This window comes from Apostichopus japonicus, chromosome 19 (assembly GCF_037975245.1).
Source record: "Apostichopus japonicus isolate 1M-3 chromosome 19, ASM3797524v1, whole genome shotgun sequence".
In the NCBI taxonomy this organism is placed as follows: Eukaryota; Metazoa; Echinodermata; class Holothuroidea; order Aspidochirotida; family Stichopodidae; genus Apostichopus; species Apostichopus japonicus.
The window spans coordinates 16,022,975-16,047,294 of NC_092579.1; the positions used below are offsets into that span (position 1 = coordinate 16,022,975).

A 24,320-nucleotide genomic window follows, 5' to 3' on the forward strand; every position below is an offset into this window, starting at 1 on the left:
AACTTTAATTGTTTGTAATTTGAATTTGAACCATAGGTCAAGTAGCTGGTTCAATGATATTACTGTATGTAACCATATAAATCTCATCTACATCAGAGCCAACCTTTCTCAGAAGAACAGCAAAAGCCAACCATTGTGTTTGCCTTCACTGCAGTATATGGAAAAGTTTACATCTCAAAAATAAAGCTAACTTCAAACAACCAATTCAAAAACTTTAAAAGGAGCTGCCATGGTGTAAAGATGAGGTTTTTAGTCAGAGTATGGAACATAAATTTATCTTTCCCAAGGAAGACTTGCATTGCCTATAATTAAAATATTCCTTTTAACATTTGTGACATACCAAATGTAATGTCAATTAAAGTAAAAGTTGTTTTTATTTGTTCTTGTTCACAGGTGAAAAAGCCTACATGGATGCAGCCACTATTTTCCCTCAAGGCTATGAGAGTGAAGACTATCAAGTGTATATTCTTGTCCGAGTCAGTGACTTCATTGGTTCCTATTCAGATCTTGAAATCAGCGCGCAGGTAAAAATGGACAGCACAGTGCAACATAATTTGTTGTAGTACTTGAAAATGAAAATGAACAAAAAAAGTAATTGAACTAGTTTTATAATTAAAAATGGAATATTCATTGGTAAGATAAATGATCATTGATATGGTTTCCTCACTGTTTAGAGAAAATATGCATTAATTATCAGTATGTTTGAACAGTAAAGTTTGCTCGAGGTTGCAGTATTCAAGTAATTGCAGTTGGTGCAGACACAAAGGGATTGCACGTATGACAATTGAGAAATTTGAAGCAACAACAAACTTGTTGAGATGGAACGACAAAAAGTGATAACATTGTCTTTTTGCCAGCAGAACTTTTTACACTGATTAAGGGCTTGGGGTGGCAAACTGAAATAAGGGTCCTGCTTCTCTTTGTCAAAAGGAAGAGGACCACTCTAGTAACATCAGACAAAGTTGTAAGATAGCAATTGAATCTTGCAAAATTTGAAATTGATAAAGGCATTCTAAATTCCAGGTGCATAGTTTTGTAGGATGCATAAAAGAACCATATATAAAGAATACCATCAGCTTGCCTCTTCTCTTTGTTGGAAGTATTGAAGGGAGGGGAGGGGGGTAGGAGAGAACCCTGGCCCAAATATTTAGAGAGGTTAGAGGCACAATATACAGACCACTTTGTTATAATCTCGAGTGATTAATAAACCTGATATCTTTCCAAGGTTGTACCACCTGCTCTGAGTGAAGCAGCTATGACCGAGAAGCTTCAGAATTTGACCGGGGAGGACAGCCCGATGGCAGATATGATCGCAGCCGGTGATGCAGCCGGAGCAGCGAATATCGTGGCAGCATGTGCTGGAATGTTGAATGTGGCTGCTTCAACATCTAATGAAGTCGCAAGGAGAAGAAGGAGAGACATAGAGGATGAGATCCAGGCACTAGGTTTGTCCTTTATTAAAACTTTGATTGCTTCCTTTATTTATATTTCTTTTTGCTTATCAGTTTTTCCTTAAATTTTGTCTTTTGTAGTGTTTGTGTGTGTGTGTGTGTCTCTTTTACTCTTTGGATTTAATTGAAGATGTATGCTTAAGTTTTATGAATATTGTTAAACTTCGTAATATTTCAAAAGGATCATAGTAAGATGTAAAATATTTCTGCATATTTACAATTATGGCAAGACGTGAAACGGAGTTTAAGAGCTTAAGGGTTGAAAACTGTGAGCAGTTTTAATTAATTAGCTGGATCACTATATCCCGAAAAACTTTATGTTTCATGCTAATAAAGATTTAATACTGATTTATTAGTCTGGTGTTTTCAAAGTCACAAACAGTGCTTACATGTGAAGTACTACTTACTCACTATATCTCACTGAACCTCTCTGATTTGAAGGCTGTTTGAGGCTTCTAGCTGCATGCTATCAATGCTATTCAAGGTGACAATATTGTGCAATGAAAACCTTTTTGGTATTTTGGCTTTTTTTCTGTCTTTCTTGAAGATACTGCTGAAATGACAGATGAAGAACGGGAAGCTTACATTGCAGAACAGAATCGGCTAGCGGCAGAGGCAGAAGCCGCAGAAGCAGCTGCAAGAGCTGAGCGTGAAGGGGTGAGTTTGGTGTATTAACTGGCTTACATCGGGGAACTCCTTACCTTGCCGAACACGAAAGGAAGGAAAAACCCTTTCCCAACTTATCCAGGGTGGAAAAAGGGGTCCCAAAGTGACTAAACAGGAGCAAACTCACCAAAACGTGAGATACAAAGTCTTCAATTGAGCTGAGCGGATGAATTTCTCTCATCAAAACCCTCGATGCAGACTTGCAACTGTTCACAGCGCAAGTCACAGGAAAAGCATGACCAGACCAAGGCACCGGATCTGGCCAGATAGAGCTGGCTAGACCGGCTCCCCTTTGCAGGCTACAGTATAGTTGGTGGTAGCTTTTTTTTGTGAGTTGAGTGCCGATGGCGCCGGAAAATACATAATTAATTTGTCCAGAAGGTAAGTCGTTCCCTCGTTAGTAGCCCCACTAATCAAGTGGGGAAAATTCAGGGCTGTCAACATTGCTGGGGAGTGACTTAATTAGCTGAATGTTTCAACAGTTTAAAGTGCTGCGGAGTGACACATCGAAATGTATTCTATAGGGTTGAGGAGCAATTTATGTGAACAGATTACCATTGTGTTGAGGTGTGGAGGTATAGAACCTATCAATGTTTGGGCTGAGGGGTGAACTGGTTTTATGGATCTGTATATAATATTTTAATATGCGCTGAGGGACAAGTTTTCTTTATTAAATGAAGTGTTTGAGGGCTGATTTGCAAGGAAACTTAATTCACTGAATGTATCAAATTGTGTGTGGGCGTGAGTGTACAGGATGATTCTGGTTTGAAGTAGAAGCAGTGTGTTTGGGCTGCACATGAATATCATATGATAATTTTGACATAGTTTAGTGTATTGAATGTGTGTTTCTAATGTTTTAGTTAAATTTTATTAAATATATTCAGTGACTTAAGTGATAAAACCTTTGAAGCTGAATACGAATGTACAAATATTGAACAAGTCATTATTGTAACTTTGGTTCCAGATGCGAGAGTCCATGGTACAAGCTTTGTCACTAGCATCACCAAATAACGTTGGTTCCATGAAGCAGATGGCTTCAGCATTTGTACAAGCTACTGCAGAAACTACAGAAATAACAACCTCATCAGCGGTAAGTCTCATGCATATCCAGTTTGTTGCATAATATTATGCAGAATTCAGTTTGTTCAGCCAGTAGATGTGCAACAGCTTCAGCATGCAGGAAGGCTTATGCATATTCAGTGTCTTGTATATTCAAATTAAGCCAGTAGATACACAAACTCATCAGGCTTAGTGAAATCTCCTATATATGTACAGGGGTGTGCCCAGGATTTCCTAAGTGCCGGGTAAACTGATCGCCGTCATGGGGGAGGGGTCTTAGGGGGAGGGGTGTGAGAAAAATTGAGAAAAAATTTGTCGATTTTTTAAGGGGCTCAGATTACAAATGCTGGCACTTGTGTAGCTTTTTAAGCACATACACAAGTACTAGTTTTGCTAACAATTTACATTTTAAATTTTTTGTAGTGAAATATATTACGTAGGCCCAATTTATGTTGAATATATTGTTAGGAATGTGGGGATTTTAGATGAAAATAGTGCTGGGCGGGATTCACAATTTTTAAGACAGTGCTGGGTGGTAGTTTAGTCATGGGCACATCCCTGTATATATATTCAATTTGCTCTTATTTTTTTGAAGGATGTATTTGAAGGAAATCATATCCCTCTTGTTCATGGAAATGCCTTTTCTAGAGTCTTGTCATATTCCCTTGCAATTATTATTATTCTTTTTATCTTTCTTTCTATATCTCTTATTTTCAAACCAGTGTTGGTCGGAACCTTTTGCCTTTTTAAATTTATTTTTGATAGAGTATTTTCTAGATTCGTTCAGCATTTTGCAATATACATGAGTATCATCCATTATAATCTTGATCAATCATTTTTCCCTTCCCCTAAAAGGCTAATACCATGGATACTGGGGTGAGGTTCATGAGCTTGTTAACAGAGCAGGCCGATGAAGCTGGACCTGATGAAGTGGAGGAATCTGGCAAGGGCATCATGAGTATGATTGGTAAGAAAGACGTTGTGAATATACATGTTAAATTACTATGAAACTGATTGGTTGGAAGGAGAATATGAATATGCAAATCAATTGTGACAAGTTTGATTGATAAGAATTAAGAAGATAATTAAATGTGCATGTCATGTTATGAGTATGATTGCTATCGTCCAGGTGGGATAAATTCTTTTTTTTAATCTTTTCTACATGGTATTTTCAGGGCATGCCTCAAAGTGGTTGTGTTGGTAATATGACCATTAAGAACATCATGTTCTCTATTTAAGGTCCAGATATGTTCAGATATACACTGTCAGCATGGTTGCTTTATAGCCAATGACTGATTGTTTAAGGAGATAACAAGTTTGGTAAAGAAGCTAGATGTCACGTCTAATAATGTTCGTTATATTAAATCTGCACGTTATGTTACATGTGGTTGATAATTAGGAGATTATTGGAGACGGTTCTTCATAGAAAGAGTTTGGGCTGGTAACAGGGAGATAATGAATATACGAGTTGTCATGGTTATGATTGGATTGGCATAGGATTGGAGATATATGTTTTTATTTATTTATTAATTTTTTTGCAAAACATTGTTCTTTGTAGAAAATGTTAGTTTGTTTGTATCATTACTTACTTCATCCATGGTGTAAATGCTTTGTATTACAGTGTTACACATGCTGTTTTCAAGTGCTTTACATTTTCTTGTCCTGTTGAGTATATCAATGACAATCTCATGCACAAATGCAGCATTAAGGCACTAGCTGTTTCCTTTTTCATATACTTCTTAAACATATTATGTTATCCTTTCTCAACGACGTAGTTTTTCATGTGTGTTTAATGATTTGTTGTTAACATTCCTTTAAATACAAATTCAATTTACAGGTAATGCAATGAATGGTGCCAGGGTTAAAGCTTCCTCTGTGATTTCAGCAGCTAATGGAACTGACGACACAGGAGAGGTTGAAGAAATGAGGCAACTGGTGAGAAAAGACTCTATGAAAACTACCAAGAATGTCCAAAATAATCCTGTCACCAATGATATGTACCTAAATATTGAACATGTCATGACCTAAATGCCTAGTCGACAAATGACAGCAATTATCTCCCTCCCTCTTTCCTACCTCCCTCCCTCCATCTTCCCTCCCCTCCCTCCCTCTTTCTTCCCTTCCTCTCTTCTTCCTCCCTCCCTTCTCCGTCTACCTCCTTCCCCTCTCTATTCCCACCCCCCTCTGACTCCTTCCTGTTCCAACCCACCTTCTAACACCTTCCACATCCACCTTTTCCATTTAACAAGACCAGTATCCTCTTCTTGTAAAAAACTTCTTGTGGGACTGGTAACTCTTGAAAGGACACCTGGTAAATTCTCAAAACCTTTTTAAGTGACCCTGAAAGGAATTTTGCTAGGAAATCATTTTAGTGGCCGGTAAGAAATGAAAATGTTTTTATTGATGAATATGATTTATTCTCAACAGACAAAAGACCTAAATGCCCAAACTCAGAGTTTGTCTGGAAGTTTAATGGACACAGTGAATACCAACATGGTCACAGGTCAAGCAGCAGTCACTATGGACTCCCCATCGTTAAACCTCACAGTGGACAAATCTTTCACGGAAAGCATGACCAACAGTAAGTTTTTGTTTATTTGGATATATGTCACTGAATTGCATACTACCATTTTAAAAACAGTCACTTCACTTCAAATTATGAAATAAATATTAATTTGTATACCAAAACATATAATAGTGTTTCCTTACAGCTGGGTGGCATTATTTGAGAGACTGAAGACATTACAGGCACAAGTGTCATTCATTTTGAGATCCAATCTGTAATAATGATTAGATGAAGACTGCATCGGCCTTTAGTGCAAGCCATCCATGTTTGACTAGACTTCCAAAACTATGCATGGCTATTTTGTGCCTGTGCTCCTCCCCCATTCCTGCTTCAGTAATTGCCATCATGCACTTATTCATGTCCCAATATCTGATGGACCTGCACGTGTCCGATCGGACCGGCCACATGTCACTCAAAATCAAAATACTTAAGCACATGTCTGGCCACATGTCACTCAACATCTAAAATACTGTAGCACATGTCTGGCCACGTGTCACTCAAATCTCAAATACCGAAACACATGTCCGGCCACATGTCACTCAAATCTCAAATACTGAAGCACATGTCCGGCCACATGTCACTCAAAATCTCAAATACTATAGCACATGTCCGTCCACATGTCACTCAAATCTCAAATACTGAAGCACATGTCCGGCCACATGTCACTCAAAATCTCAAATACTATAGCACATGTCCGTCCACATGTCACTCAAATCTCAAATACTGTAGCACATGTCGGGCCATGTGTCACTCAGATCTCAAATACCGAAGCACATGTCGGGCCACATGTTACTCAAAATCTCAAATACTGAAGCAGGTGAAAGCAACCTGTTCGAACATCATGGCAGTGTAGCTGCGAGAGATTAAAGGTTTCGATAGAACAGAAACAGACTTCTCAATGCACAAGTATACTATGATCGCAGCACCGCTGTCACTTTGTTGCGTATATAATTTGTCGATTCGCATCGCTCGTCTCAGATCATCAAATGAAGGTATTTTTGCTAACTACCACGTTTTTATTTCTTTCTCAGAAACCTACGGTAGCGAAGGAGGGTCAGGTTTTAAGCTGGGAAGGGCTACTTCGTTGTTTGGAAGTGGAAACGATACCACCTTATCAGTCGATGCTCAGGTCAGATGATAAACAATTAAAAAGATACTCTAGGGATAAATTATTGGGTGGAATATGATGAATGAGGAACTTTCATGTTGCCTGCGTCCTGATTAAATTCGCAGTTTAATCTCTACTTAACTCCCTTGAGATTATTGCTAGTTGAAATTGTCACGGTTCTTATAATCACTGACCTTGGAGCAAATATGTGTGATGTCATAGTTGCACGAAATATGTTATGGTTATCGCTTTATTTAACATTTCCTCTTCCATATCATTCATAAATAAATTTACATCTGGTGTATATCCTCTTAATAGTAAACATTGTTGGCAACTGGGTGTGGAGATGAAATAGAATTGGTAAAGACATGCCACCAAAAGTTGTAAAATTTGCAATAACTTTTAGGAAATGACACTTGCGTCAGGAAAAATGAAAAAAAGAAAAAACGTCGAAATTTCACACGACTCGTGAGAAAACAATTGACACACTTTCTCACGACTCCCAATGGAAGAGAACGACCCAGAAACGATCGTTCTCATTCTCTGCCAAACAGGTCGTGATGGAAAAGGATAATTCTCGAACATGGTCTAACAGTTCAACTAGCATTCAGGGCGAGACCGCGTCTCTGAACTTCAGAAATGAAACTGGTGGTATCATGATCATCGAGGATCTGGAGGAACCCATCGAGATATGGGTCCGGAGGACCGAGGATCAGGCAGATTTCTCATCGATTCCGACCCTGGTGAACGTGACAACTCCAGTTTACGAAGAGATGATCATTCATATCATCGGTGAGGTTCAGAAACTATCTGAAGAATACAAAGTGATACATACTGTCCATTGGAATTAAGGGACCTCCTCCCCCCTCCCTCTCTGACTCTAGTATGCAAGACCCCCCTCTCTCTGACCCTAGTATGCAAGAAAGGCCAAAATAACGGTCACTCATGTTTCAACAAAGAGAGGCAATTGTCGTGAAAAGTGAAATACTGTATTTAATCAGGTCGTCCACAGGATTATGTAGTCGATGAAAGTCCCAAAATTTTGCCTCCATCAATTTATATATGATTTATTAGAAGTGAGGGTTACATGCAGGCCAAGGTTTCCAAAGTTTAAACAGCCCTATGTGCAGCAGCATGACAGCTCAGAAACTTACTTGATTCTCCAGGGATAAGTTTGCTTTAATAAATGAAGTGTTTGAGGGCTGAACTTGCAAGTAAAATTAATTCACTGAATGTATCAACTTGTAAATTTTTTTGAAGGGCAGTTGATTTTCAAAGCAGTTCCCCTGCCCCCCCCTCCCTTTTTCCAGAAAGTGTGTTTGTCTTCACTGTGAGTCTTCTATGTATGTGAATAACTCTAGTCCTACTAATGGCTAGAGCTATATGTACACTACCTCTTGATCATACAGGTGTCAATCAACTTCAGACCAGAATCAACATCCCACTGTATATTATACTAGAAGGTATTGTAGTTATGCTGACCGTACAGGGTTTGGTGCTGTATTCCATGCCCTAGAGAAAAAATTCATAGTTATATTTATGTGGTATATTGTTTTTGATTTACATTTTTTCCCCTTCCATTTCCACAACCATTAGATGTGTCCTTATATTGAGAATGGGTATAGGGTTATGCAGTCGTGTTAGAAAAAGCATAAATACTAATTAACCCTGCAAGGAGCATGTCCGTTCTTTTCCCTCATTTAATCTTTCCCAATTCCCTTTACTTTAAAATTGGTATTAGGTCAGATTGGTACTGTGCTTTGAAATGGATTTGCATAAAGGTTTAGTATTTCACTCCTGACGTTAAGTTTTGTATTTCCTCCCCGACGACCATTAGATGTGGCTCCATACTCAAGTCTCCACCTAGAGGTTAAAGCCAAAGAATGGAACGGGACCCGAGCTGATAATGTTACCTTTAACGTATACATCAGGATTGGCAAGGCCCCAACCATTGACATCTATGACTTCAACTGTACCCTTCCACACCGATACGAAGCCTGGGAATTGGTGAATAGGTCCGTCGACGAGTTTCCCGAACCAAACACGTGCTTCATGAGTAACACCCTGTTAGACAGGTACATATGACCTGACAAATCTGCTATATCTATATAGATACATACAATATATATATATATATATGTATATATATATATATACATATATATATATATATGTTTATATATATATATATATATGTATATATATATATATACATATATATATATATATGTTTATATATATATATATATGTATATATATATATATATATATATATATATATATATATATATATAATTGAAAACTTAATGAGAAGGAAAATCCAGAACAGTGAAAAAACTTCCAGCCTCCACCGGGATTCCAACCTGGGCCTTGTGCTTTATATGCGGACACCCTAACCACTAGGCTATGGACGCTGATTGTATGTCCAGAGGTTCGAATCCGGTAAGGAAGGTCGTAATTCCACTGTAGGCGTTTGTCACCTGTATCGAACAATACTAGTTCTGGTTTGGTAACATATTTGCCTTACTCTAGAGATCAACCATGATTCTAACCAACTCGAAATCATTTGTGATTCCCAAAGCCGGATCTCGAAAGAGATACTTTGAATAGACTTTTGTTAATGAATAATTTTGTTAATTAATATATATATGATAAGTGTCATGAAAATACCGCTGTGCAGTTCAATGGTTGTATTCAATTGTCACTTAATATCAAAATGATATATTACATTAAACAAACAATAACTTTACTTCTCATATTGCCTCAAGTGCATCAGACCGATGGCATGCACCATATAATATTCTTTTAATTTAGCTCTTCGTTATCGATAGAAGATCTCTCTGCATACTTATTACAGTTCAAAATCTCCAGTTGACCAAAAAAACAGAAACGTTTACAAATATTTGTCATAAGTTTTGGCACCTTATAAGCTATAAGATTTTAGAAAGTCATGCATTGTGATATGAGATAAACCATTCCATGTTTCATGCATTGATATTGACCACTTTCCTTTTTTTTTTTTTTATGGTTATTATTATCATTATCTGGTTTTTCATTCGGTACTCATCAGCTACGGCAATGGAACTACAGTGTCGGTATACGTTGGTATCAAGCACACTGGAGGAACAAACCATACGGTAGAAGATGAGTACATCTCCAGTACCAGGTATTCAGGGACCACCTTCTGGGAGGTCAACTACGCCCTTCGGCCCTGGACCGCCCAGTGCCAGTATTATGATGAAGAGCTGGAGGACTGGAATCCACAGGGCTGCGTCGTATGTCAATTCATTTTCTTTCTTTTTTTTCTTTCCTTCACAAAGAAATTTTTTATCTTGACTTGCAATGTCCACCTTAATACTTTTTAAAAAACTTGCTCGACTCCAAATACTCTCTTGCAGGCTAGATTTGACCCTCGGAAGGGTTGGCATGTCACGTAACCTGTGAGGCAGTCGTGCTGGTTTACACAATCCTGTAGAAATCTTGTCCAGTGGCTGGCATATTTTCCCTACTTTGCCAGATTTCCATCAGCCCCGACGTATCAAAAGAATGCACATGGTGTCAGCTCTAAAAATTGTCTCACATCTCCACTGTCAATATTTGTTAGAAATAATAAATTGAGAGAGCCGACACACCCAATTTTTTTGTTTTATGGTACTATGTTTTGTCATCATTTCTTATTGTTTGTTTGCCATTGTTATCTGTTGATAGGTCGGAGACAAGACTTCTCTACTAGCCACCCAGTGTCTGTGTTACCATTTAACTACGTTCGGTGGAGGTTTCTCGGTACCCATGAACGGCATCGACCTCAGCGATTCGGCTTTCGGCAAACTGGATGAGAATCCTGTGGTCTTCGTCTTTATGGTCTGCTGCATATGCATTTATCTGACGGTACTTTTGTGGGCCAGAAAAGCAGACCAGAGAGACAAAGTGAAAGCTGGATCTTCCCCTCTCCCAGATAACGACCCCAGAGATCATTTCAACTACGAGATTACAGTCTTCACTGGGATGAAGAGTGGTGCAGGTTTGTGCCAATTGATTGGTAGTTTTGAAGAAGCTTCCTCCCTCCCTCCCCATCCTGCCATCCATCTTCTTCCACCCCCACCCCACCCCTTTTCCAGATTCAGTCAGTATCCCATGCAAATGCTATAGATTTTTTTCATCCAATAATAAATCAATTACAAGCTTGGTAAAAGTTCTTACATGCAGATTGGTTGAATAGACACAAAATATACTCAAATAGCCTAGGTTATACAGCCTATAGCTACAATCTCTTTAGAGCTGCTGAAACATTTCATGAGAAACTTAAGTTACATGTTTATATACATATTGGTTGTATTTACTTTACAGTGGATATCACTATGAGAAAACTAGCTGCATATTTCATACTATTTTTTTATGAGCAGTGTAACCTAAAATGGATTGTTATAGAACAAAAACTAAAGAAAAAAGACATGAATATATCCAATCTCAACAGAAAAATGAAAAGATTGTTGCAGTGTTCTTGGATTTACCTTCAAAATATCTTCAGGAATAATGCTCTCTTTGCTGTAAAACATCATTTAAATGTCTGGAAACAGATAGTTTTAACCCTCGTTTCCAATGTTTCTCGTCCAGGTACGTCAGCGAAGGTGACGGTCATAATAACCGGGGATGCCGAAGAGTCCAGACCACGGCTACTCATAGACCCAAAGAGGAAGACCTTTCAACGCGGTGGAATCGACACTTTTGTCATGCGCCTGCCCCGTCACCTTGGTAACCTGGAACACATCCGTATCTGGCACGATAACAGCGGCAAGCGGTCATCTTGGTACTTGAGTCGGCTGTCCATCAAAGACTTGTCCAAGGATAAGATGTATTTCTTCATGCTCGATCGTTGGTTGGCTGTGGAAGAGGATGATGGACAGGTATCTCAAAAAGTCTTTCTTTGTTGTTAGAATATTCCAGCAAACCAGAAAATATAGCTAACTTTTAGCCACTGCCTGTACTTGGTCCAGGAAGACCGGCCAATGTTTCTAATTTGTCTGAATACCCTTAATCTCTTTTTAGAGAAAGTGTTCTTGGTTTAATTGCTGTTAGAAATGGAACCTGGGTTTAGCTATTTCCTGCAATAATTAAACTTTAAGAAAGCTTTATTTTTTTTTAATAATTCTTGTGTTAAACATCAATGCTCGTTGAAGATTTATATTACTCTCTCATAGCCAAGGACTATTTTGCTGTGTTTACTCTTGAAGTATACAAAAATGGAACCATATGTTAAAATAATGACAATAATGATGATAATAATCTTTTCCATGCCATCTTGCTTCTTCCATTCGTTAACCACCAACTCCCATCTTCGTGCATATTCGTAGATGTTCGTCGTTTATTGTGTTAATACTTCTAATCTTTAGACAACATTTCCATTCTCTGTGTTTGCTCTACATCTGAATTCCAGATCAAGCAAAGCGTATTAATAGAACTGAATATATTAATGGAACCGCATACTGAAAATAACGACATACTCACCCATACAATCTTGTCTCTTCCGAGCACTAACGACCACCATTAATGATTCATAGATGTTCTTCGTTCATTTACGTTAATACTTCTAATCTCTCGATATCGTCTCCATTCTGAATTCCAGATAGAGCGAGTCATTCCTGTAGCCGGTAAGAGTGAACTGACCAGCTTCGGATATCTGTTCTATAGCAAGACACGCCGGAACCTCAGCGACGGCCATCTTTGGTTCTCCGTGTTTGCTCGACCCTCCAAGAGTCACTTCACCCGGTCTCAGCGTGCCACCTGCTGTATCTCATTACTCTTTTGTACGATGATGTCAAACATCTTCTTCTACGGCGTGGATCTCACAGCCGGTAATCAGTCCACGTCCTTCATCTTTGGACCCATATCCTTCTCCTTGGCCGAGATTTGCGTGGGTGTCATCAGCAGCCTCATGGTCCTCCCCGCCAACCTCCTGGTCATCCAGATGTTCAGGCTGTCCCGTCCGATCCCGGAAAAGATCAAGTGGTTCTCCTGGTTCAAGAGGAAGAAGAAGAAGACGAGAGAGGAGGAAGAGAAGGAATTGGAGGAGAAGATATTGCAGGTGAAGAGAGATAAAGAGGAGAGGATGGATGAGAAGGCAGTCACAGAATTAGAGGAACAGTTGCAGGCTCTCGATGGCGGCGACGAAGACGACATGAGGAAAATACTGAAATCAGCTCAGAGTCGGAGGTTGAACGTCGTTGATGGAGGAAAAGATGAAACAGAGGCAGGGGAGAATGTCAATGATGAGATGATGGTCAGTAGGAGATATTTAAAGAGGGTCATTCTCTTCCACTATTGTGACAAAAATAGTAGTGTTTATTGTAAACAAATTACAATGTATTTGCTCCAACAGCTTGTAGAGAACAGCTACTGGAATTTTTCCAAATATTTCTAATGAGTTTGTATAATACTCAGACACGGAAATGGAATGAGGGAGTCTTTCTAAAGGAGTATTTCTTGAATGGAAGGGGAGATGGGAAAGAGGGAGGCGGTTGGGGGGGGGGGTAGGCAAGTACCTGTAGTTATAGAAGTTTACTGCCTGAAAAGTGGTGCACTGATATGAAGCAAACCTTGGGAATAGTGTGTAGCGTTCAAAGATTTGTCCACTATTTAACCCTGCTCATTTTTTGTACCATTTGTTAAATTAGTTACCTCGTTACAAAAAAGTAAGTAGGTTTAAGTTAACGTTTAGCGCCAAAGCGGTATTCAGGAGGGAGGTTAAAGTCCTACTTGTCCCCTCCCTGTATCTACTTTTGTCATAGTAAAGTACATGAGGTCACTTATATATTATGTAATAACTAATAAGTTTTGCCGCAGTTGCCCAACATGGAAGACTCAGAGATGTATACAATTCAGCAAGGCAACTCAAAGCACTGAGAGGAATTATTTGTGGTTTGTACCGCCCCTAAAATGTGGTTGATTGTAGTTGAATTTCTTTTAATGTCCTTGTTTTAGCTCGTTGGTGGCTTGAAAACCACTGGAAAGAAAAAGAAGTCCAAGTTTATGCTGCCCTGGCCTTTTCAATTTGTGGGCTGGGTCGCTGCTTTTGCAACAATCGGTACAGCTTTCTTCTTCACCATCGAGGTTGCTGGGACGTTTGGCGTGGAAAAGGCCTCGGAGTGGCTCAGAACAATGGTGTTTTCTTTGACTCAAGACATATTATTCTCACAACCCATCAAGGTAATACTGTTAGAAAACAAAGATTAGTTATAGTAGAATACACTTGAGGGGTTAGTGGAGGGAGAGGGGTCAGAGGGAGGGGGATGGGTGGGGAAAAGGGGGATTTAGGGGTCAGAGGGGGGAGGGGGGTTTAGGGGTCAGAGGGGGGAGGGGGGTTTAGGGGTCAGAGGAGGAGGGGGGTTTAGCTTTTTGATACATCAGTTACATTTGCGGATCTTCCCTTCTCAACAAAGAAGTTGGGACATTCAAACCTTGAGTATAAATGCCAACAAGTTTAGTATAGTTGTGGACTTTATGTTGATTTATTGATTGACAGCAAACAATGATTTTTCCCACCTATGTAGAATGGTCTTAAAATATTGCCAGACAGATGGCAGTGATCGATAAGTTTTAACTTGGATTGCTAAACCTTGTGGATAGCATGTTAGCAAAACATGGTTTTTACCAAACATGCAAGTTTGCAAATGAAATGATCATTTTAAAAGTGTAATCCAAGCCCCGTTATAGCCAACTGTTTATCTTACCTATCTAGTTGTCTCAACTCTTTCGATAGGTCTTGTGTCTGGCTACTTTCTATGCACTGGTCATCAAGAAGCCAGACAAGGAAGAGGAGCCAGTGTCTCCGGCCTTAAAGCAGGACGAAGAATACATTCACGAGATGATCTCCGAGGAGGAATTATCGGATCCAGAGAAGATGGAGCAGCTCGAGCAGCAGAAGATGATGTGTCCGGTCAAACCTCCGGACACTGACCAATTGGAGGAAGCGCGAGAAAAAAGGTTAAACATAACGTCAGATTAGTCCATGATGATCTTTGAGACCCCAAATATCTGGGCATGTAACCTAACCAAGTCCACCCCATTTTAGAAGAACTCCCACTGAGTCCCACTGGGTCTGGCTTAAAGAAGTCTTAGATGAGTCATCTGTACAATTAATTAGTCTATTAGCAATGAGTCACCTGTACAATTTATTAGTCTATAAGCGATGAGTCACATGTACAATTAATTAGTCTATTAGAAATGAGTCACATATACAGTTAATTAGTCAATTAGCAATGATTCACCTGTACAATTAATTAGTCAATTAGCAATGATTCACCTGTACAATTAATAAGTCAATTAGCAATGATTCACCTGTACAATTAATAAGTCAATTAGCAAGATTCACCTGTACAATTAATTAGTCAATTAGCAATGATTCACCTGTACAATTAATTAGTCAATTAGCAATGATTCACCTGTACAATTAATTAGTCAATTAGCAATGATTCACCTGTACAATTAATTAGTCAATTAGCAATGATTCACCTGTACAATTAATTAGTCAATTAGCAATGATTCACCAGTACAATTAATTAGTCAATTAGCAATGATTCACCTGTAAAATTAATTTGTCTATCAGCAATACACACAAGAGTATCATATCTGCAACTATTAGCATAGAATTCTGAGGGTCATTTTGCATTGTAATTCATCATTTACGCTTTATATATACACTTTGGTATATGTCAGGTTTATTGGATTACAGCTCAAGTAATCTCCAAAATTGGAAATAATATATTTACCCTCTTTTGCATTTTTTCTATTTTCACGTTCAAGGTTTCGTGATAGTCACTTAAAAGTAGCGGATTAGCTATAGACGTATATTAATTTTTGGATATGATAATTTCTGAGATTTTTTTTTTTTTTTTTTGACAGATTTAAGGAGATTGAGATGTGGGCTGTCATCAAGGAGATATCCGTCTATGTGATCTACCTCTATGTCATGCTGATCGTTGCCTATGGCAACCTTGATTCAAATTCCCATGCTCTGATCTCATCATGCAAAGGCATGTTCATCAACGCTGAATACAACGGAATACTCAAACTGTCTTCTGTAAGAATTTTACTCTCATAGTGTTATAATTCTTACGTATGGTGACCTAAGGAGGGACATTGAAAGACAATATATATAGATTGACAAGACCAAATTCCGATATAAACGGTCAAAATTTCGAGATAGAAAGTCAAAATTTTGTGATGAAAAGCCGAGAATTTCATAAATTACCCTTCTACCCCCTTTGGTGGACTTATCTTGATTGTAAGCCTTTTCTGAAACACTTGGTGTTTTAATATATTGGAAGTGTTACACACAATTACATGATCATTCAGTAAAAACTCATAAAATTGTGGATATATTTGCAATATATATATAGTTGTGGGCTGTAGTTTGTGTTAATTCTGGTTAGAAAAATCATGGCTGTCAAGCCATTTCATTTTAATATTCTTGTATGAAACTGTCTGGATTTTCTTTCCACAGGTGACCAGTCGTAGTCACTTTCATAGATATTTGAGAGAAACCTTCATTCCCACCCTCTACGCTGATCCTCTGAGTAACGGCCTTCTTGATGAGGATAGCATATCACAAAGGTTTGTCGCAGACAAGGCACATATCCTGATTGGTACTGCCCGACTAAGGCAGGTCAGGGTACATTCCAGTGAGTGAACTCGATAAATTTTTCTTGATTTCTAAAATTTATCGGAATTATATGCACAACATTTAATCCAAAAGGGATTATTAGAGGAAAATGTTACTTTTGACATGCGAAAGGGTGAACTTTAATATAAGCATCTCCGTCAAATTTTCATCCAGTTTCTAAGAGGTTTTTTTGTTGTTGAAAATGTCACTTTTGACATTCGACAGGGTGAACTTTATTATAAGCATCTCCGTCAAATTTTCATCCAGTTTCTAAGAGTTTTTTTTGTTGTTGAGATGTTTGCATATCACTTTTATACACTTTGTACAAAACGTGAACTCGATGCAAGCAAACGTGCAATGTCGTAAATCCGGGTTGATAATCTTCTTGTCTTTTCTCTTGTTGTGAGCTTCTGTTGAGATGGTTCTGTTCTAACTTCTGTTACAGGTTTGTAATGAAGCTTAAGCAATGCCAATGAAACATGAGTGTATGCATATTCTGATGCATCCGCTCTTCAGGTAGAAAACTGAATTATAGTAATTAACATCTTGTGTAATTTTACATCCTTGACAAAACATGTGGTTTTATTTAAGTTCACGTTCGGTAAAAATCTTATTTCAAATGAGTGAAACAGCAGTGTCATGTAGGGATTTCACATGCTAATTTTGTTCTTTCTCTACTATTTTCTTGTAACCTGTCATTTTCATTTTGTTGGAAATTTTCTTTTGCTATCCCCAGATTCTTGTAAGATCGAGGACATCATGAAGCCAGCCGTGAGTCGCTGCATGGACGTCTACTCCTTTGCAGACGATGTAGAATACAGTTATGATGAAGGATGGACTCAGGTTAATGTCACAGATTGTAAGTCCAACAAACTTATTTGTTGACTGATCAAGAAGAAACATAGCCAGAGAATCCTTTTGAAATTTGCGTTCAGTCCTAATCGACATTTTTAAGATATCGATAGTTGAATTTTCATATTTTGCACCAAACATGAACTCTTGTATCAAACTGGTCATGTGATGTCATAGTTCACTTTCAAAACACTGTGAACTTTTAATATATCATGATGAGTAGACGTTCTAAGAGCTTTAATTGGTTTCTTTTTTGTATCCTCGGTCATATTTCGTTTTTTGTTTTATTAATATGTTTTTTGCAATGTGGGCTGTACATGATGGTTTAGAATCTTCAGCTGAACACAAGCACTATGTCCTCTCTTTGATGTACCCCAGAAGCTGAATACAAACACTATACTTTCAGTGTTACTACATGTATATGCCCCAAATATCCTCTCTTAGATGTACCCCAGGAGCTCTATACAAAGACTATACTTTCAGTGTTACTACATTTATATGCCCAAATGTCCTCACTTAGATGTACCCCAGGAGCTGAATACAAACACTATACTTTCAGTGTTATTACATTTATATGCCCAAATGTCCTCACTTAGATGTACCCCAGGAGCTGAATACAAACACTATACTTTCAGTGTTACTACATTTACATGTCCAAATGTCCTCACTTAGATGTGCCCCAGGAGCTGAACACACACACTATACTTTCAGTGTTATTACATTTACATGTCCAAATGTCCTCACTTAGATGTGCCCCAGGAGCTGAACACACACACTATACTTTCAGTGTTATTACATTTACATGTCTAAATGTCCTCACTTAGATGTACCCCAGGAGCTGAATACAAACACTATATTATCAGTGTTATTACATTTATATGCCCAAATGTCCTCACTTAGATGTGCCCTGGAGCTGAATACAAACACTATATTATCAGTGTTATTACATTTACATGCCCAAATGTCCTCACTTAGATGTGCCCCAGGAGCTGAACACACACACTATACTTTCAGTGTTATTACATTTACATGTCTAAATGTCCTCACTTAGATGTACCCCAGGAGCTGAATACAAACACTATATTATCAGTGTTATTACATTTACATGTCCAAATGTCCTCACTTAGATGTGTCCCAGGAGCTCTATACAAAGACTATACTTTCAGTGTTACTACATTTATATGCCCAAATGTCCTCACTAAGATGTGTCCTAGGAGCTCTATACAAAGACTATACTTTCAGTGTTACTACATTTATATGTCCAAATGTCCTCTCTTAGATGTACCCCAGGAGCTGAACACAAACACTATACTTTCAGTGTATTACATTTATATGCCCAAATGTCCTCTCTTAGATGTACCCCAGGAGCTGAATACAAACACTATACTTTCAGTGTTATTACAGTTATATGCCCAAATGTCCTCTCTTAGATGTACCCCAGGAGCTGAATACAAACACTATACTTTCAGTGTTATTACATTTATATGCCCAAATGTCCTCTCTTAGATGTACCCCAGGAGCTGAATACAAACACTATACTTTCAGTGTTATTACATTTATATGCCCAAATGTCCTCTCTTAGATGTACCCCAGGAGCTGAATACAAACACTATACTTTCAGTGTTATTACATTTATATGCCCAAATGTCCTCACTTAGATGTACCCAGGAGCCAAAGGTTCTATTGACCACACTTCGGTATGATGTGGTGTTACAGGTTACCAGGTTAACTGCATGTTGTATGATAATAACCTTTTACCTTGATATGAGACTAATAACTTTAACCTTAAACCATCTACCTTATCAGTCTCATTCAAACTAGTCAAATATTACAAGTTATATACATTTTTAGTAACAAACAGTAAATCTTAAATTTTATGTTTTGTATCAACTCTGTTTGGAAGTTGTGTTTTATTTCTCTCCCCCCCCCCCCACACCTACTCTTTTTTGGCAAATTCAACAGGGCAAAATTTACCGAAATGGGGAACCAGTAGATTTGTCAGCATCTGGAAATATTCCGACTGGTTAGAATTGGATTCTTATCCAGTCATAGCGGATATTACCACTTACAAAGGGGGAGGATTTACGGCCGTCTTCGGTAACAGGATCGAAGAGGATTACGAAATGTTGGATTACATCATCGACAGTAACTGGATGGACCAGCAGACGAGAGCAGTCTTTTTGGAATTTGTCCTCTATAATCCAACTTTGAACGGTCATGTGATGTCACAGATGCTGGTAGAATTCCCTCCAACTGGAGGTAAACTTTCTCTTTTTCTACTTGTATAGTGTGATTTATTTTATAAAAGTATATATTTGTGTTTTTTCTTCTCTTTATCAATGATATGCTACCGCCAAATTCAAGTTTGTATTTGTAGTTATATTTACTCGTATTTGTCACATGTATTGCCTAGTTGCCATGCCGCCAAAATTTTGGGTCAAAATCATAAAAACGAGGGCTGCCGAGCTTTTCTTAAATTTGTTGGTGGTATGGCTAGCCTTGTGAAAATTACAAAATGAGTCGCCACGTCGAAGGAAGATGTTTGGGAAGCAAACCAACAGGCCCATCATATATGTCCTGGACTATCAGATGTTTTTATCTATGTTTTTACAAAAGATGCAGCCGCAGAGAATATTTGAGGAAATTCAATCTTGGTTACGTACGATCGAGCGTCTGTTTGACGAACGTAGCATATCCCTTTTAAATTTCCAGATAGAACGGCAGATCGTTTTACCTTTATCGTCTTCCATTTTTTAGGAGCATTCCCGTTCCTGAAGTTCCAAACCATGCAACTGGATCATTACTACGGTCCGTTTGCGTATTTCGTCTTGGGAGCAGAAATACTCCTGTGTCTCTACATACTGTATTACCTTGTCAGAGAGAGTCTCAAAATCAAGAAGATGAAGAAATCATACTTCAAAGAAGCTTGGAATATAATCGAGTTAGTCTCCTTGTTGTTTGCAATCTTGACCATCCTGTGCTACATCTACAGGCTGCAACAGGCTAACGAACTCGCTACAGATTTTGCTGAAAATCCTGACAGATTTCACAATTTCCAGTACCTTGGTTACTGGGATGACGTAAGTAGATTAGCTTTTTATATGAATATATGAATAAATGAGGGATGTTTAAAGCAGCTGGATGCATATGTTACTGTTTGTATATTCACTGCGCTGTGTGGCACAATAAGACAAAAACATGATAATAAGATTAAAAATAATTATAATATTAAAATAAAATATAATAATTATACATTATAAAACTCTGGAAGAGCAATGATCTAAAGTGCTTTACAAAAACAGTTACAATTACACTATTACATATTAAGAAGAAGCCTGATTAAAAAGAAACATCTTTACTCTGGACTAAAAGGCTTACAACAGAAGTCAGATTTCTAATAGATAAAGAGAGACAGAGGGGTGGAGTTCCTGTATATAATATGTAATGTCTGCTGCTTTCCCAATGTACCATTATTATTTAGAACATAAATCCCTCTTAGGCTACAGTTACGTATTATTCAATTTATGCTGTTAAGATAATGGTCATTTTAGTTGCAAATCCAGGGGTTGTGTGAGGTGTACAACCACCCCCCTCCCTCCCAGCACCCACTTATTTCAAACCCCCACAAAACAAAATTAAAGGATGTAGTAGCACTATAGCTTGTGTGTAGACCTCACTACAAACAAACCTAATTTATAGCTTAACTATATGTGCCTCAAAATGCACCATTTGACATCTTAAGTTTATTTTCTGAGGGAAGAACCACCAGAGCAAAACTTGTTAGTAGTTATGGATTCAATACTCCACCCTAATCATTTTAAAATCCAGCTTTTAATGTCCTAAAGAAAGTGTGACTCTTATTTACATTTTTATGCATGTTACTCTCATACAAGTCCGTCCTATACACACAAAAAGGATCTGTCGACTATTTGGTTGAGTTATTGAAATGAATATTTATGAAAAGAATAGGAAGTAACATGTGATGGGTAATGATGAATTTTGAAATATTTAGATACAAGTTTTAGATACATGCAAGGTATATATATTAGTACTGTGTTACACATTAAGCAGTAGATCGGAGACGAAATGTAGCGCTAAGTGATGTCTGATAAGGTGATGCGTTTATACAGTATGTCAAGCATGTTCTGGTACTATGTAAAGTCTATATAGTGATGTGTAAAATGACCAGTATATATGTGTACATGCAGCTTATACAGACATATATGTGGTTTAATTGCTGTTCTCTTGAGACTCTGAACTACATGATATGTTGGAGGTTATCCCAGTGACTGAGAAAACCAACTGTTATCTTGACTGGAGGAGGGGTGCTTTATATAGGAATGGTAATCCTCAATTAACATGGTAAACTAAATTTATAAAAGTTTAACTTTTAAAATATAGGCCAACATTGAATCAGATGTTGGGCAATTTTTAGTTTCATTGAATGACAATGTGGGAACTAAACAAATGGTCAAAGCTGATATTCAGACACAAGTGTGAAAATTTTTGAAAAGTTAAGATCTTGAGAAAGGGTTAACAAACATCACCATAGAGATCAAGGTTGTCATGACAACCTCTTTGCTTTGTCAACAGCTCTTCATCACAATGACAGGCTTGGTGCTCTTCATAGCTATACTTAAGTTCTCAAGAATCCTGAGGTTTAATCGAAAGTTGCTTCTATTCAGCTTGACTGTGCAGGTAAATTTTTTATATATTTTAAACAAAAAGTTTTAAATGAAGTGCCAACTTGATAGCAGCATTCTGCATTTGGTCCCGGACATTTTGCATTTCCCTGAAGGTTGTTTCTACCAAGTAATATAATTCACAGATCCCTGAAGGTTGTTTCTACCTAATAAAACAATTTACAGTTCCCCGAAGGTTGTTTCTACCTAGTAATACAATTCACAGATCCCTGAAGGTTGTTTCTACCTAGTAATACAATTCACAGTTTGCTGAAGGTTTTTTCTACCACATAATACAATTCACAGTTCCCTAATGTTGTTTCTACCTAGTAATACATTTTACAGTTCCCTAAGGTTGTTTCTACCACATAATACAATTCACAGTTCCCTAATAATGTTTCTACCACATTATACAATTCAATACAATTCAATGTAATACATTTTACAACAACCATGTCATTTGTTTGTTTTTCTTTCTCTATTTAAGGCCTCTATTTGTTTTGTGAGAAAGTTCACTCGGTTGAAAAAATAAATAAAAGTATCTGTTGTACTGTGAAAACCTTAATTGCAGGTTGCGTAGATTTGATATTTCCTGTTTCAATGATTCTGATCGAAACTAAATATTCCACAAAAGTATTACTTTCATAGCAGGACTATGATCAAGTTTCATTTTCACAAAAATAAAGTATATATATATATTGAACTTTGATGTTTGCAAAAGTGATCAAAGTTATATGCTATGCACTGTGCCTTACAACACATCTTGCCTTGTTATGGTCTACAATTGCCGGCCATGTATTACATGCTAGTGTATGTGACCTTAATAGATGGATTTTTTTTTCCAATGTTACTTCACTTCTAGTTCATGATGCTAAGTTAATTGCACTGAAATAAATCTTGTATATATGGGTTTCGATGCTGATTATAAATGACAAAGAAATTGCAATTAGTTATATCTTTTTCTCTTTTTTTTTCTTTCTTGATTTTTCTCTCCAGAAATTTGGGACAGAGTTGAGTCTGTTCATGGTTATGTTTCTTGTGGTGTATGCAGCCTTTGCTAGCTTTTCCTACCTCTCCTTCTATCAGCTGAGGGATTACAGCTCTTTCATCAAGACCCTCGAGTCTCTCTTTGGCTCATTACTCGGTAAATACAACAAGAGTCTCTCAATATTGTAAATCTCTTCACCTTAAAGTTTCCTACCCTTCCAGGCAGTTCTTACCTGTGAAAGATGCTGCCTCTGTAGCGTGCATTCAAATTTCCCATGTTTTTTTCAAATGTTTTTTTTTTTCTCAGGAGGAGATAAGGGATTAGGATATATTACAATATTGTCATGGGGAGTTTTTAGGTCCATTCTTGTCATGGGGACTTGTTAGGTCCATTCTTGTCATGGGGAGTTGTTAGATCCATTCTTGTCATGGGGAGTTTTTAGGTCCATTCTTGTCATGGGGACTTGTTAGGTCCATTCTTGTCATGGGGAGTTGTTAGGTCCATCATTGTCATGGGGAGTTGTTAGGTCCATTCTTGTCATGGGGAGTTGTTAGGTCCATTCTTGTCATGGGGACTTGTTAGGTCCATTCTTGTCATGGGGACTTGTTAGGTCCATTCTTGTCATGGGGAGTTGTTAGATCCATTCTGGTCATGGTTAGTTGTTAGGTCCATTCTTGTCATGGGGAGTTGTTAGGCCCATTCTTGTCATGGGGAGTTGTTAGGTACATTCTGGATATGGGGAGTTGTTTAGGTCCATTCTGGATATGGGACTTGTTAGGTCCATTCTGGTCATGGTTAGTTGTTAGGTCCATTCTTGTCATGGGGAGTTGTTAGGTACATTCTGGATATGGGGAGTTGTTAGGTCCATTCTTGTCATGGGGAGTTGTTAGGTCCATTCTTGTCATGGGGAGTTGTTAGGTCCATTCTTGTCATGGGGAGTTGTTAGGTCCATTCTTGTCATGGGGAGTTGTTAGATCCATTCTGGTCATGGTTAGTTGTTAGGTCCATTCTTGTCATGGGGAGTTGTTAGGCCCATTCTTGTCATGGGGAGTTTATAGGTCCATTCTTGTCATGGGGAGTTGTTAGGTCCATTCTTGTCATGGGGAGTTTATAGGTCCATTCTTGTCATGGGGAGTTTTTAGGTCCATTCTTGTCATGGGGAGTTGTTAGGTCCATTCTTGTCATGGGGAGTTTTTAGGTCCATTCTTGTCATGGGGACTTGTTAGGTCCATTCTTGTCATGGGGAGTTGTTAGATCCATTCTTGTCATGGGGAGTAGTTAGGTCCATTC

At 38.0% G+C, this 24,320-nt stretch overlaps 1 protein-coding gene across 1 annotated transcript in view; it reads left to right on the forward strand.

Moving 5' to 3' along the window:
• LOC139960703 (uncharacterized) overlaps nt 1-24,320 on the forward strand; it is a 51,777-nt gene that overhangs the window by 24,233 nt on the left and 3,224 nt on the right. Inside the window, exons 20-42 of the mRNA XM_071959279.1 lie at nt 394-524; nt 1,226-1,445; nt 1,999-2,108; nt 3,082-3,207; nt 4,032-4,143; nt 5,014-5,111; nt 5,604-5,757; nt 6,774-6,871; nt 7,405-7,642; nt 8,688-8,925; nt 9,921-10,125; nt 10,559-10,871; nt 11,465-11,754; nt 12,474-13,127; nt 13,829-14,053; nt 14,607-14,830; nt 15,749-15,926; nt 16,350-16,527; nt 17,245-17,367; nt 19,323-19,619; nt 20,118-20,440; nt 21,954-22,058; nt 23,039-23,186. Coding sequence (XP_071815380.1) covers nt 394-524; nt 1,226-1,445; nt 1,999-2,108; nt 3,082-3,207; nt 4,032-4,143; nt 5,014-5,111; nt 5,604-5,757; nt 6,774-6,871; nt 7,405-7,642; nt 8,688-8,925; nt 9,921-10,125; nt 10,559-10,871; nt 11,465-11,754; nt 12,474-13,127; nt 13,829-14,053; nt 14,607-14,830; nt 15,749-15,926; nt 16,350-16,527; nt 17,245-17,367; nt 19,323-19,619; nt 20,118-20,440; nt 21,954-22,058; nt 23,039-23,186 — 4,788 coding nt within the window. The remainder of the gene's footprint in view (nt 1-393; nt 525-1,225; nt 1,446-1,998; nt 2,109-3,081; nt 3,208-4,031; nt 4,144-5,013; nt 5,112-5,603; nt 5,758-6,773; nt 6,872-7,404; nt 7,643-8,687; nt 8,926-9,920; nt 10,126-10,558; nt 10,872-11,464; nt 11,755-12,473; nt 13,128-13,828; nt 14,054-14,606; nt 14,831-15,748; nt 15,927-16,349; nt 16,528-17,244; nt 17,368-19,322; nt 19,620-20,117; nt 20,441-21,953; nt 22,059-23,038; nt 23,187-24,320) is intronic.